This window comes from Larimichthys crocea, chromosome XX (assembly GCF_000972845.2).
Source record: "Larimichthys crocea isolate SSNF chromosome XX, L_crocea_2.0, whole genome shotgun sequence".
NCBI classification, from domain to species: domain Eukaryota; kingdom Metazoa; phylum Chordata; class Actinopteri; family Sciaenidae; genus Larimichthys; species Larimichthys crocea.
The window spans coordinates 3,229,831-3,245,412 of NC_040030.1; the positions used below are offsets into that span (position 1 = coordinate 3,229,831).

General features: G+C 44.8%; 2 protein-coding genes across 10 annotated transcripts in view; one reads left to right on the top strand and one right to left on the bottom strand.

Moving 5' to 3' along the window:
* Positions 1-9,680, top strand: part of acss3 (acyl-CoA synthetase short chain family member 3) — a 33,276-nt gene extending 23,596 nt beyond the window's left edge. Inside the window, exons 10-16 of the mRNA XM_019276888.2 lie at positions 5,698-5,793; positions 5,956-6,019; positions 7,990-8,071; positions 8,370-8,492; positions 8,574-8,673; positions 8,749-8,924; positions 9,364-9,680. Of these exons, the coding sequence (XP_019132433.2) occupies positions 5,698-5,793; positions 5,956-6,019; positions 7,990-8,071; positions 8,370-8,492; positions 8,574-8,673; positions 8,749-8,924; positions 9,364-9,447 (725 nt within the window). The 3' untranslated portion in view covers positions 9,448-9,680. The remainder of the gene's footprint in view (positions 1-5,697; positions 5,794-5,955; positions 6,020-7,989; positions 8,072-8,369; positions 8,493-8,573; positions 8,674-8,748; positions 8,925-9,363) is intronic.
* Positions 9,681-10,243: 563 nt separating this feature from the next.
* The window catches only part of ppfia2 (PTPRF interacting protein alpha 2), a 144,763-nt gene continuing 139,424 nt past the window's right edge, over positions 10,244-15,582 (bottom strand). For 4 of the 9 annotated variants that reach the window (XM_019276883.2, XM_019276879.2, XM_027272127.1 and 1 more), the window contains 4 exons: positions 15,406-15,565; positions 15,194-15,250; positions 13,568-13,664; positions 10,244-11,022 (listed from right to left, as the gene is read on the bottom strand). In XM_019276883.2, the coding sequence (XP_019132428.1) occupies positions 13,606-13,664; positions 15,194-15,250; positions 15,406-15,565 (276 nt within the window). In that variant the 3' untranslated portion in view covers positions 10,244-11,022; positions 13,568-13,605. The remainder of the gene's footprint in view (positions 11,023-13,567; positions 13,665-15,193; positions 15,251-15,405; positions 15,566-15,582) is intronic. The other 5 variants (XM_019276886.2, XM_019276882.2, XM_019276887.2 and 2 more) reach the window with 3 other exon arrangements.

The following is a 15,582-nucleotide window of genomic DNA, read 5'->3' on the forward strand; positions in this document are numbered from 1 at the left end:
CATGACATGCATTACGAACAATGCTCATGGCTCAACATTAAGTTCAATTTTTGGTCCTGTTGTGGAAACATGTGGCTAACCTTCATATTAAATTGACATTTCCACTTAATTGCTGTAAGTGTTAATTTGCTGTAGAAACTGGAATTATAATATAAGAGCCCACCAACTCTTTCTCGCGTCTCATTGGTATTCTTTCCTCCACCCTGGACCCAGAATACATTTCATCTCAGTAAAATAGTTCCTCAGTCATGTCACCTCTGCGCTCTTTTGCTCACCTTTGGGAGATGTGTGGGCTTTGTGAGCACCAAAAAAACAAAAAAAGCTGCCGTCACTTCCTCGGTCTCATTACACGGCTGCAGAGACAGTAGCGCAGATGCCGCGGCTCCTGTAATTACATCGCCGCAGACCCGAGGTGCCACGTTTGTGTTACCCTCGTTGTTTACTGGGGCTGCTGTCATCGGCTCTCTAACCTGGGAATTCATCTGGCGTTCATTCCAGGCCATTGTAGCGTTTGTCTGCTGAGGCACAAGATGGGGGTCTTTCATTAGCAAGTTAAGTAGAGAATTTGTATGCATAAACTCGGCTCAGAGCAAATGAAGCGAGCTGTCTGAAAAGTGATAAGGGAGGCAATGTTTTCAGCTGATGGAATGAAATTATCCCTTGAAGAGTCCGAGTTGTAAATGAGGGAGTGCGTCGGCTGTCTGATTTGATTGCTCGTCTCGCTTTCATGAGTGTCTTCGGTGGGCGACATCTCCAACCTTTTTACCTCGGATTCCCCCCACGCACATTTTTTACTTTCTCCAACTTTTGTTATCTTTTATTTCGGCGTTATCTTTTGTTCATTTTTAATCAGAGAGGCTTGGCTAACCAACCCTTTGGTTTTCCTCTTGTGTCTGACTCCTCGGCGGATTGCCATTGACGGGCTTAGTCTGAGCTGTTTAAAGTTGTACTCCGAGCAGAACTAATCCCACAGGTTCGGGAGATAAGATTTGGTTGTCAGTCATCTTTGGAGAAATAACAAAACCATGCGCACCTGTCCTGAAGCTAGACATGTTTTCTGTTGCATTTCTGTAGCATATTACTTATGATTTCCTGCTTCAAATGCTTACAGTGTTTTCCTTTCCCTACCATTTCTACCTTGGTTTTGGAAGCAATTTAAAACTAGTATTATAAAAGAAAGCAACAACAATTTCAGAATCTGTCCGAGCAGCTTGGAATCTATTCTCTCTCTGTGTCTCTCCTCATCCTCTCATCCTCCTGCTCCACGCTGTCTTTTCAGGTGACCTTGGGTCGACTATCTTGTTTAGCCCCAGACAGAGTTACCCCAGCAACCACACATCACCAGGACAACCACGTGCATCGCTGTGCATGTGTAAGATGTACGGAAAGGCCACCCTCACACAGCTGTTTCCGTAAAGGTTGCGGTTTACCGCCACCCTCACACAGCTGTTTCCGTAAAGGTTGCGGTTTACCCGTCATGCGTTAAAGTCCGTGTAAAGGCAGTTCTTTAAACGATATATTACTGAAATGTGGAGTTAGTCAAACAGTTTTTCACCAGTTTTCAGTCTCAGGATTTTGTGGGCGGTCCTTAAAGGGAGGCTCGATGACACGCTGAGGCCACCCTGAGCAGAGAGATAGAGATGAATTCATTTCGTTCAGAGTGTTTCGCCCCCACAGTCCCGGAGCTGAGAATTCATTTTTACCTGATTTTGACACCTAATTTCATAAACTTGTTGATATTTTTAATCATTCAAATTTGGCAGGGTGGCTGATAACACTTTCTTCTTTGGTATTTATTCATATTTATTCTTATTTTACATTGTCATAAACATATTAAATGAAAAGTGGTGTGTGTGTGTGTGTGTTAGAGCTTCACTGCTGACCTTCCAAGAGCTGAAATGTCTCCGACAAGCTAAAGAACCCAATGCCATTTCGAGTTTTTGCTCGAGGTGAATATTAATACAGGAGCCCAATTAGGAGAAGGATGTAAAAAAAAAAAAAATCCTCCGTCAGGCAGCAGGTCCATTCACTTGACACCTCATTTAAATGTTTCAATGCAGCGGCCGCGTTCAAAAGTGAAAGTCAGCCCCAGTTAAGTGGCTGCTGTCGCGTTTTCTGTTTGTACTTGTTGCGCCTGTTGGACAGAATGTTAGATTTGAAAAGGTGGCAGACATCTGTACACGGTGGATAGCGAGGCACGCTCACCTCATGATGCATTTTGAATTTTGCACGTTGGTGTTTCATCGAGGCGAAACGCTTCTATCGGAGATATAACTGTGCTTCTTCCTCTCTCTGGTAAATCTCACCCTGTGGCCAAACACATGTTGATTTTATGTGTCTGCAGAGTCTGGTAGACAAAGCAGACGGGCAGGTTTTTCGTCGTTTGAGGGTGAGACGGTTATTTCATCTGTTCTAGAAAGAAGTTGAGTGCTTGAGGAGTTGCAGAGAGAAGAGAGAGCTTCTTTTTCTTTTTCTTTTTTATCCCCTGAACAGCAGTTCCCACCCGAAGCTACTAGTAATGAGCAGGGCTGTTCAATAACACCTCAGCTTGAAGAGGTGCCACCGAATCGCCCATCCCGCTCTTCCGACGCGCCCCCCCCCCCTCCCTCGGCCTATTCATCACACTCAAAATGCCTCCACACCGGCCCGAGCTCATCTCCAACAGGTCGAAGGAAGATTGATTTGTTTGTGTACGGAGGCAAAGAGAGAGCAGAAAGAAAAGGAAAAGACGAGTAGAGGAAGATACCGAGGCGTGTCTCACACCAGCAGTCAGTCAGACAGCCACACAGCTTGAGTGTGTGTTTGGGTGTGATGGACTCGAGCCCACAGACGATGTTTTCCTCCTGCACCTGTCTCAGCCTGTGCCTGTCTACCCTTCTTACCCGGCATGTGACCAGAATAGAAGCAGTGGAAGAATTTTTGTATGTTTTACTGCAAGGAAAAAATGTTTCATCTTGATCCCTGAATTGAGACATCTTGGGTGTCAGTAGTCATATTTCTACACCATTAAGGATGATGTCTGTTTTTTATTGTAGTAATAACAGAATAAAAACCGCAGAGCTCTGTAAGCGTGTCGATAAACTCTTCAAAAATGCCAGGCGGTTGAAAATGTTTCCAGGTAAGCAGAAAGAAGTTTTAATCATTTTAGTATCTGCTTCCTCTGAGCCACGAGGGTGCTGCAGTGCAAACCGGCAGCAGCTCTATTATGCTTCATACTGAGGGCCGGGGAAGAAACGTCTGAGTCAGCTGAGCTTGTTTTCTTTACGTCTTTTACATAATTGTTAGGACACGACGTTTTAGCGATGCAGCTAATTATCACTGAGGCATGCAGAGGTTTGATCTCATGCCTGAAATCTGCACAACCAGCTTTGTATAAAATGTCAAGGTCCAATTATTATATACATTTTTTCATTTGGGGTTTGAATTGACTCGTCTGGCTTGAATCGCCGCCAGCTGTAAACAGCTCACAGCGGTCATGTCGAGGCTTAAATCGATTCAGGCGACCATCAGGGTCAGACCTATATATATTTAGATTGGCTTGTTACTTGGAAGAGGTTAAGACGATGTTATCTACTTCTATCCACGGCTTTTTATCACAACATACTGACCTTGAATTCGTCTTTTTAGCTTCTTAAAAGCCAAAGTTGCAAAGTTTGCTCTGCCTCAATTTGGGTGATATGATGTAGTGTCTTGGCTACACACCTGAGGCGAAAGCAAAGGGTTATGATTGGTCAGCAGGGGGTCTGTCATCACTCTGTCATGACCCTGACCTGCTAGGCGGGACTAAACAGCCCCCCTTTGTTTTAAAATCATCGGTGCTGAATGCTGTCTCTGCTGACAGTGATTTAGCCTTTGAACCCTGCAGGGAGTGGCCATCCTTCCACTGATAAATGAGGTGTGTGTGGTTGCCGGTTCAGTGGCCACTGGTGGTGTTTTCAACCCGAGGGTCCCCCCTTCCTCCCTCTCTCTTCATTTGATAACTTAATCCTCCCCTCAACCGGCGGTAACCTCCTGCCCCCCCGAGCTCATGTCTTTGAAGCCTGCTGCGCTGAAGTTGGAAGTTGTTGAAGTCTCTAGCCGTTTGCACTTGTTTGATTAGTAGTTGAAACCCACTTTGACTGATGGAACCGGCTCTCACGCTCCGTGTCCAATATTCTGACACTGCATTCAGCGTGTTGCAACTTTTAAAGGCACCCCGTTCGAGTTTTGGACCGGTAGTTCCGATGTTTTTATGTTTTTATTATAACATACGCAGCCAGGAAATGAAGCCAGTGCAGAAGTGCTAAAAAAAACTGTAATTCCTCGAGCTGCCACTTGAGGCTGGCTGCAAAAGCGAGTCGTTCTCCATACCCGGCCAACTTCTAAACATGTTTACAGCCCGGTACAGACAACAGTTTTGGACTCTATAGCTAATTCTCGGTATTTTAAAACTCATTCAAGTTATATTAAGGCTTAAAGTTGCGTATAATTAATAGCTTTGATTGACAGGTACAGTTACAGGTGGCTTATTCGAGCACCCAGGCGTCAATCGGCCCGCCTCAGGTCCGCCGATCATCCACGTGTTTCCCGGCTTTTAGATTAACCGGGAGGCGGAAGAAGCAGTACGTCAAACACGGTGACGGGAAGCGGCGCATATTTGTATATCTGTCCTTTCTTTATACTTTATAGATTGGTGGATCCCCATTTTCTTTGTTTTTGTACACACTCACAAGGACGCTCTAGACATTACTGCCAATGGTTCACACTTTTCACGCTGATCAACAGGTGGCAAGAAAGGTTTATTGAGGAGACTGAGATGCTTTTTTTGGGGGGCACATCAATGTTGTATTGACTGAGCCTGTATGTCTCTCCATTGGCTTTTACGCTTTTGACACCAGCGCCGTCGCCGACTGCAGAAATTTTTTTTAGAGAGATTTGTTATGCAATAACTGATGTGATTATGTTTCAGCGGTTTCATCTTGCTGCATACATTAGCATTTTAACAGTGCCACAATAACTCAAGAACAATACATGACAGGAACGTCATATTAATGCTGCGTTCACTCCCCATATAGGATAGATGAAGGGATTACCTCTTGTGCATGAATTTGCATGTTGGTGAAGATTAATGGCAGCACATTAGATCATTTAAATGACCCTGGTTTGTAGTGTCACTGTTTATGAAATGTGTCTGATGTTTAACAGGCAGCTGTGGCAGATTATATAAATATATAGTCGTAAAGGATGAAGGGAATCACTGAGCTGAAGGTTATTTTCTGCTGTCAGTCACCTGTGCTGTGTTAGTTGAGACATCAGTCGGGTAAAAACTCTTCGCCTGACAGCAAATAGAAGCATTCAGCTGCATTTCTTCACAGGAAGCGTTTTGAATTTTCATTTTCTTTAAAAACACACACACTGTCTGCCTCTCCCTCGTGTGATTTTCTGATGTAATCCTGCTCACTGAGCCGGATCGATTCTGTTCTTCACTCTCTGGGTGGGCTACGACAAACAAGGCGAGTCTTTGCTGTAAGTGGAGCACAGTGGGGTAGGGAGAGAGCCCATAGGAGCTGTCATTATGTAGGTTAATGCAACCTCCTCCGAATACCACACAAGCACCGCCGTCAGGAGGTCTGACATTCTGCACAGAGAGCAGGAAAAACCACGAGGAGCGTGTCGGCAACGTCGCTGAAACGTTTTCCTGTGTGTGTCTCTCATCAGAAACCGGCTCACCCATCACCTCCTCCTGTATCGGGCTGGGGAACCCACTCACGCCACCTGCAGGTCAGGCTGGCAAACCTGTTCCAGGTTACAACGGTAAGAATCTCTGATGTGTTGATCTTGCATGTGTGTTTATATGTTTCGTGTGATAAAACACCTCGCAGCTGCTTGTGATTTAATGTTATCGCCCTTAAAGTTTTGCCAGCGGGCGATGCGCCGCCTCTGAATATGAATCGCGTGCTCTTCCCTCTCCACTAGTCACGGTGATCGATGATGACATGCAGGAGGTAAAGCCAAGAACCCTGGGAAATATTGTGGTGAGGTAAGCCGAGCTGAGTTTTTATGTTTATGGCTGTACGAGAGGCTTAGTCATTGCTTTACCTTTGAACACACGTTTTATTTATTCATTTATTTATTTATGTTAGAACTCACATTTTATTTTCATCTTACATAAAATAGATTTTTACATTTCCAGCTGCTTTGATTTCTAAATCAATGCATAAAATAAATAAAAGTAGAGCTTCCTTATTGCATTAACAGACTCATCATAAATGTGCAGCCTTATGTAATTTGTTCCATCCCTCGTTTATCGCGGGAGATACATTCTAAAAATAAAGCCGTAAGACCCCTAACCACACACTTTTATACACTTTTCTCAGACAGGCATTAACATTTTCTCACATTTCTCTCTTATTTAAACTCTCAAAGTTCAAACGTTCGCAGATTTAACAAAAATAAGTACAATACTGTATTAGTAAATGAAACCAAAGATCAAAACCTGTTTTCAAGCCCGAACATTTTTAACAAATTTAATTTTAATGATCAATCTACGAGGTTTGACAAGGACAAGAAATTATTACCAGTAACTCATGCGTATTTCAAAGTTCCTCTTTGTCCTGGCGCTGCATTTTGTACAGTACTCCCTTAGCCAATCAGGACGCAGAACAGAATGCGCGTTCATACTGTACAGTACGCTGTAAAAAACAAACAAAATGACACCAAAAGAAATCAGCAAAACAGCGAGGCCGCGAAAGGTGAACCGCGTTATACTGTAAACTGTAAACTTTTTTAAGCCAGATGTTATGTTGGTGCTTCAGGTTTCAACTATCTGTGATACATTTAACAGCAGCTCCCAGGAGTATTTCTAACAAATAGATTTAGACTCCCCTCAAAACCTTCCAGGATTGAACCAAGGACTTAAATTACTCAACTTTCGGACATGACCAGATGATATGAGTGTGGTTTCCACTTTGTGTTTATGTGGTCAGGTCCTTCCACCTTCCTGTTATTTGTGGTGTCTGGAAATATCTCATCATAACTTTCCATCTAAACTTTCTCCAAATATTAGAGTCGCTCATCGGACGTGCCCCCCTGCAAACCTCTGAAGTGTCTGCGTTCATAGACAGGCGACTTGATACATTTTCCTTTTAGCCATTCATCTTAATTCACCCTTGTGCGGCTTGTATCCGACTCAAAGACACGTCTGCCGCCGTGATCGCAGAAAGAAACGCGTGTCATGTAAGAGAGCAAATAAAAGCTCCGGCAGCCCTTTGTGCTGCCTTATCTCACTGCCTGCTACCCGTCTGTTATCGCTCTCCAACTCCATTTCCCTGTTCTGTGGAACTGCTGGTGTTGACTCAGCAAGCAAAGGAGGGGATTTCCAAGGAAGTCACATCCACAGTGTGTGCAGGGACGATGATAGGAAGAAGGTAGAGCTGTAAACAGACGGGAACAGCTGTTCTTCCTTCTGCATGAAAGTCTCTGTGTTTGATCCAAAGCTATATATGTAGTTACAGAAAGCACTGTGTTAAAGTCAAATACAAATAAATCACCATCTGTTTATATTCTGCTGCTTTTTGCTCAACGTTTTCTAGCTTCAAGTGCAGCTTTTCTTCTTGAACCATCAGAAGATTTGTCACGAACTTTGCAAATTTTCTGCTCGGAGTGAAATGAATCCAAGCGGAGGCATGTTTAGGGTTCAAACTTGGGAAATGGGATCATCTAGGTCAAGTCACCGGTCAAGAAGGGAGGGAGGGATTACTGTCGGCCTCCGGATAAACAAAGACTGCGACACCGAGCGTGCGTGTCAGCTGAGGTTAAGGCGAGCGGAGTCTGGCCGTGTGTCTAGACTGAATCTGACTGAGACCGCCCTTAATGAATTGAAATGAATCCAACCTGAGACGCTCACAGAGAGAGTGTCACTTCATGTAAATCAACTTTTATTATACTTCATTATCTTTTTTGCCAGACAACATGTTAAAGAAATGGAGCTAAATTAAATCTTCTCCTCAGGCTGCCTTTAGCACCCGGTGCAGCGCTGTCGCTGTGGCAGAACCGCGATCTGTTCAAGAAGCTCTACTTCACCAAGTTCCCGGTAAGACGTGCCATCGTTAGACTGTGATTATTTAAAAGAACAATGAGAGGAAGAATGAAGGAATATTCTCTATGAACAGTTGTATATGGACTAAGATGATGGTATGTGGTGAAATGTTGCCATCTAGTGTCCAAACTCTTTCATTACAGAGCCATCGAGAGGTTTTAATGAAGGAAATGAACCTCCTAATTAAAACAAATTGTACCGCACCTCAAAAATCACAAATCTAGCAGGATTGTCTGTGGTTAAGAGTGAAAACATGACATGACGCACTCATTCGCCTCGGTTCTGCCACCAGGGTTACTACGACACCATGGACGCAGGTTTCATGGACGACGAGGGTTTCCTTTACATCATGTCCCGGTCCGACGACGTCATCAACGTGGCAGGCCACAGGCTGTCCGCTGGAGCGTTGGAGGAGGTAGGAGGACGTTCACAGACGGGTTTTCAGAACTCTTCTTTGTGGTGTTCTCATGCATCTGTATGTGTGTGTGTTTTATAGTCAGTGCTGCTGCACCCTGCAGTGGGAGACTGCGCCGTGGTGGGTCTAGAGGACAGTCTGAAGGGTGCTGTTCCCCTGGCCCTGTGTGTACTCAAAAATGGTGAGGCACGGTGAATTGTAAACTCTAGGTGTCGGCGTTCCGGTCGGCATTAAAAGCTACGTGCATGTGTCTCAGGTGTGCAGAAAACCGAAGAGGAGATCGTGAACGAGATGGTGAAGCTCGTGAGAGACACCATCGGACCGGTGGCCGCCTTCAGGAAAGTGCTTTTTGTCCAAGGATTGCCGAAGACGCGATCCGGCAAGATCCCGCGCTCGTCTCTGGCAAACCTGGTCAACGGCAAGCCGTACAAGGTGCGACGGAACTTTTTGTGATGAAGTTTGTGCTTTTCTTCACCTCATCTAAAATCGCTGAGAGGAAATATTGCTCTGCATAGTTTTTGGGGGGTCCCCTGTGCAAAGATTCAGAGCCATGCAGGAGAGGATGAGGCTCCTTTTGCAATTCAGAATTTGAGTAATGATGGTGCATTAGCAGGGCGCTGCACTCATTAAACAGGAGTCGGGGCTCATCTGGGATTTCACCCTTTATAGTTACCAACTCTGGTTTTTGCTGATCAGGTGCCTCGAGAGGGAAGCAGATGACACCGAAAAAACAATACTTTGCAATAAACTAGTCCTGTTTACGGATGTAAACACAGGGTTTCCATGGATACAGCCTTGTTCAATTACAGTTTAATCAGTTTTTTTTGCCACGTTCGCTTTGTGTTTAAATGAGCTTTGTTACTTCCCTCAGATCACTCCGACCATCGAGGACCCGGACGTGTTCAAAGACATCGAGGGGCAGGTAGAAAAAGTCCTGAGACGCCGCCGAGCCTGAAGAAAACGAAGGTCGGCGACACGAACTGTGCGTGAACTTCGACGTAAAGCAGCTTTTAAAACATTTAAGTCTTCGCCTCGTGTGAAACTGTAGCAGGGTTGATGTAACTGACTGAAGAAAATCACATTCACTGACAGTAGTTTTGTTTTTGTTTTTTTATTGACAATGAAAATTTGCTTGCTCACCACTTAGTTTTGACCAAAGTACAAGAATAAATTAAAAAAAAAAAAAAATGGACACAAAATAAAATGATTCATCGTTCGTGCAAATTGAAAGATGTAAAAACTCAATTTAAAAAGCGTGAGACTTGTTTTTCCGAGTCGTCCATCAGAAATAACTAAAAGACAGAAAGAAAGAAAAACAAAACAAAACAGGGCTGCACAACAATAGGTCGCCCCGGCAACTCCGACAGAAACAAAGAGTTAACAGTTACACCAATGTAAGTCACAGCAAGCAACAGCTTTTTTTTTTGCTTTTTTTTTTAAAGTCACCTCACTTCAACATGGTCATATACACTCTACGCACACTATGAGCGAAAGCGGTCTGTCTTTCAGTTATTTCTTCTGTTCTGTCGACGTTGTGTCTTTGAAGGGGGAGAAAGGCCAGCTCGGCTGAGTGTGTGTGTCTGTGTGTGTGTGTTTGTCCTTTTTGTGTGTTAATGTATCTGCCTGACAAAAACATACAGTACAACAAGTGACAGGTTCCACGAACGACGTCCTGCTTCTTTTCTTTTCTTTGTTTTTTTGTTCTGAGAAGTTTTTGTGCGACTTCAGAGAGCGACGGCGTCTCTTTGCTCTTTTTTTTTTTTTGTCCTTGGCTACTTGAATAGTCCATTGAGTTGATGCGGTTGTATCAAAGTGCTTTGTCGTGTCGTCCCAGTGCGTCGACGTGTCCTCTTTTTTGTTTTTTTGTGAGTCCGTAAGAAAGGATGATGAAGTTCGTTTTGGGGAAGGGCTCAGAGTGGCTTCTGTCCACCACTAGAGGGCAGGTTTTCACACAACATCCAGACTTCCTGTCTCTCCATGGTGCAGCACAGGTTCATCATCATCTTCATCATCATCAGCACAATGAAAAAATAAAACCATATGTACAAAATGATCTAGAGGGACAGGAGGGGGGTAATATGGAGACAGTTTTAAGAGCAGCATATATTAATCTATGGTCCACTAAATGAGGTGGCAGGGACATTTTTTTTGCACAAACTCTGAATATCTTTTTTTTTTTTTTTCACTTTTTTATTTATACATAGATGTGTGTGTATATATTAAAAAAATGGCATATTTATGTACAGATAAACCTACACATCTCCTGTAGAAGAAATACACAGTACGTTATGCTTCGACAAGTTTTACTGTACATGTAAAAGGTAGAAATGGTGACAACGGGGGTGGCCTGCAGGACAGTTTAGCACCGGCATCTGGTGCCCACGTTATGGGGGCAGGAAGGGAAGGGGAAGGGGTCAGGGAGGAGAGGGGAGCAGGGCTTCTTGGCAGTGCGTGTCATCAGAATGGTTTGTTCCTCGGCAGGTTGGCCCGTCCAGCAGCTCCCCTAGTTCATCTCCATTCAGAACTGTACCTGCGGAGACAGAGTCATCGAGCTTTTAATGACGCCGCACTGTGACATTTCCTCACAAAGAGGAGAGGGTTGAAAGGAAAGATGGAAAACCCTGAATCATAAGCTGGGAAAGTGACTTTGGAAGTATTGGTTTGCCGCCTTCCTGATTTTGTTTTTGCATCTTTGTCACACTTAAATATTAGTTTTGAAATGATTTGATTTATTAAGGGGAAAAGCGCTATCCAAACCTACCTAGGTTTACTTTTCTCTGCGAACCCTCGGCGGCTTTTGGCCGTCTCTTCTTTGCAGGATTGTTTTAATTCGGCCACACTGGAGGGTTTTCAAGCATGAGCTGCCTGTTTAAGGTCATCTCAATTAGATTTAAGTCTGGACTTTGACTAGGCCACTTCATTTACATTTAGATTTAGTCATCCAACAAAACGATCGTGGTAAAGTAGGACATGTTAGTGCAGCACTGTGACAGCACTAGAGGGGGATAGATTCATCATGTCCAGTTGTTGGTAGTGTTGGAGAGGAGGTCCTCTCTGAAGAGCTGGAGGTCTTCAGGAGGTTTGTGCTCTGGGACGTTCCACCAACGGACGAGAAAAGTTTGGATTACGTTGAGCGTACGGGTGGCAGAACCAGGCAGCGTTCATTGGAGGAGGTAACATGTCTGTATGAGGACATCCAAGTAAGGTGGGTGCAGAACCGGAGACTACGTGTAGGAGAGGCATTAGAGACTTGAATTTAACGCGGGATGCTCGATGAGCAGCGGGGTAACCACCGTTTTTGTTTTTGCTCGAGGTCGCGAACTGTCGGTTCGGTCGGACGTTCTCCTTCAGGATTTTCTGGTAGAGAGCAGAATTTAAAAAATGATAGAGGAAGGTAGGTTTGGATAGTTTAGAGAAATAAAATAAAATCTGTTTGATGATCTGAAACATTTAAACGTTCGGCTCAGCCACATTCTCATCATTTCGTCCTCGGTCTCACATGCATCTGACAAAACAGATCCGCTTCAGTGTTCTTCAATCATACGCCGGCATGGCGTTACAAAATACAGTAACCGGCTCCTTCGGCTGTGAGGCTGTAGTAAACACTTCACAGATCGGAGTGTAACAGGTCATCGAACATCAAATCTGACTACCTGACATAGTAAGTACTCTAAAAACTGTGTCTCTAGCAGCAGTGGAAACGTGTAAATACAGTCAGAAAAAATAGGATTTTGTTCTTGTAGCAGAATTCAACCCTTTGCTCTGCCTGAACTTTGCACTGCATTCTGTCTCTTCTCGCTGTGTGGGAGGACTAAGCTGATGAAAGCATTAGAAACAGGCCTGCGGGGCGCTTCATGCGATGAGCAAATTCTTTGGAAACTTCAAATTTATGGTTATGAAAGTCCAACTCCGTTCACTAAATCCAACCCCCTTCCTCTGCTTTTACCTCCCTCAGCTGCTGTTTTATTTATTTTCCTAACACTCTCCATCATACGACGCCCTGCAGTCGCAGCGTTTTATCATTATTATCTGTCTGCTGTGCCTCTAACCTCAGCACTTATTACACTCTGCTGGGTTGTAACGATGCTGGCCTCGCCACGTTTGCTGTTAAAGGCTCAGTCCGAGGTGTCGACAATGACGGAAATCATTATTTTTTTTGGTAAACCCTCCCCCGAGGTCACACGTATCTTAAAGTTCTCATTCGCGTGGTCTTTGTATGCTCATAAATTGGCGATACGAGCGGTAATAGATGGATAAATCATCTTGTCCCAAACTTCTTCTCGCTGTATTTTAATAACTCTGTAATTTAAGAGACGCTGAGAGCAAATTACAGCGATGCTTCATGTTCGAAAGAGAGAGTGCTCTTCAGATTTGAGTTTGGTCCAGGATCCTAAAAGGATTTATCATTTATAAGCGAAGAGAGAGGGGTTTTAAATCTTGAGTTATAAGAAAAGCTCAGTGCCATCGCTCGATTTAATAGAGAGATCCTTCCTGCTAACACCTCCACAAAGCGACGCTCTGCATTTAAAAGATGCACTTCGGTCTCTGCGCCTGGTTGGAGCGCCGAAGAAGTGAGCGAGGAAGACGTTTTGTCCGCCTGGACAAAGCCGAGTTCAGTGATCTCTCTTGGCAACTCGCTTTTGCATCTGGTTGCCACTTGAACGCAGAGAGACGGCGTTGTCGGAGTATCAAATCAAAACAAATACTTTTTTTATTTTTTATTCACTGCACCTGGCAGCACAAAGAAATGAAACCAGGCCGAGCTCGTTTTGTGATCCGCAAAGTCTCACGAGGTCTATTTTTAGGCGCCGTCAACAATCAGAATCTTGAACTTTGGCTAATCTCAGTGGAAAGTACAAAAGCAGGTTTTTCTAAAGCTCGAAGCATGACTCATCATCTTTTTTTGGGCTGGCTTCTATCACCTTTATCACAGATACCTGGCTCGCCAAGCCGACGAGACAAACACGCTTATCTCTGGAAACAATTTGTCCTGTCATTCATCCAAAATCTGTTTCAAGCACGTCTGAAGAAAGCTGTGTATTTGACAGAGCGAGAATCTGTGTTGTGTTACATACAGCGTACAGTTTAAGGTCCCTCTCTCTTCCTCCTCCTCTCAGCAGGAGTAGGTTCTCACCGTGGAGCTGTCCAGCCGCTGCACTGCAGAGGGTCCGACTGTAGGGGGAGACAACGAGAGAGAGAGACAGAGAGAGGAAGATCTTTTTAAAATGTAAACATCCCTCCACTCGTCACCACCCGAAACATGTGCCACAAGATTAGACATCCTCAACGGCATGAGTGAGATCACAGGCATGGCTGGAGGTGACTGGAGTGACCCCCCCCTCAGAAGGAGAAAGCCATGTATCACGCACTCAAAGGAAGGTTTGAATTTTGAGTGGAAGATCTGAGTGGGTTTTTTTGTCACACAGACCGGGGAGCACAGAGATAGAAGGGAATACACGGGGAGGCCGTTTCAGTGTCACTGGGAACACTTTGTTAGAGGAGAACCCTGGCCAGTGCAGACGGATGATCCCCAGTAATGTATCGCAACTCGGGCGGCGTAAGGCAAAGACACGGTTGCTGATACACACTGCATCCTTTTTTTAAAGGATAACTTCCAGGTCGTCACAACGTGGATCTTGAGCTTTACCGTTCGGAAACAGAAGCTGACTCGGTCGGAGGAGTCCGCATCGCCGTCTTCTCGGCAGATTTAGTTTGCTCAGTTGTCGGCGGAAACGAGGCCTGGGGGGTTGTTATCAAGGAAGTCTGAACAAAGCAAGCAGAGCAAAGTAAACCTGCTAATGAAGACGGTGTGTTACAGCTGAAAGCACCAGAACAAGTTGAGTCGATGATTTGTCTTATTTTAGAAGTTCTGGCCGTCGTTCCAATCGGCACTAATAACTCTGTGCAAGTGAATTTGTCGAGATCTGGGAATGCGGCAACATCGACGATAGTCGAAGGCGAATTGTAACATTCTCCTCCAGGCTGTGATTTGTATTATAAATATCCAGCTTCCTTCATTAGGATGCTTTTTCATTTCCGCCGTACTTTAATTGTGCACACGGGGATCCTTGCCGACATTCTGGGTTCAACCTGCCAGACTTTGTATTCCCAGATCTCAGAGATGACTTTCTGCACGGAACAAACTGAACCGACGGTCCAAAGCTTACAAAACAAAACTTTGTAACAACCTGGAATTATCCTTTAACGAACTCTGTTTCTGTAGCCAGCTGTCCTCTTTTAACAGCAAAGGGATGAGGAATGACACAAACTGCCAGTTTGAGTTCTTGAGACATCCAAGACGCACTGTCACCTATGTAAACCTCCTGATCGAGGCCAACTTACATAGCACCGCTCAGCCACCTTTTTGGTTTGTTTTGCTGCTTTATTACTGTAACTTCAAGGGTTACACCTGCAAGCATGGGTCCTAATCCATAACTTGACCCCCTAGCTTTTGACCACCGGGGTTGACTAAGCACGACTATTTTGCAACTCTGCAAAACAACACCCTTGGAGTTGGATATCAGAGAGATTGAAGAGAGAGAGGGACAGAGAGAAAGATAGAGGTGAAGGCGAGAGACCACAAAGAAAAGGAGAGATGACAGAGGTTGGGGCAAAGTCCATGTGAATTAGGAGGGATTAATGTAGATTAATAATACACACAGGGCCAACAAGCCCAGGACCGTCAGAGGGGCATAGCTGACCTTGAAACCAATCCAAATACATGTCGTCAGGACTGTCATCCAGCGCCTCATAGAGGACTGCCGAGCAGCCGCCAAAGAGAACAAGAGAAATGGTCACAACACATCCTGCGCTCAGGTGCGGCGCTTTGATCTACCAGTGCAACAGGTGGATTCAACCTTCGCTTCGTCTTTGAACAAAAATGTGCACAAGGTGCAGAGACGGGGGCACTTACCCTCGGGGGGAAGTCTTCGGGAGTGACCGGACGTCGCTGTGAGACGGAATCCAGCAGGGAGCGTCTCTGCTGACCCGGGCATCATACTTATACCGTGAACGTCACGGGGCGGGAACTGCCTACTCCTCCACGACGGACCTCTGAAGTCTTTGTCGTCACACTGACGGACAGGAAGAA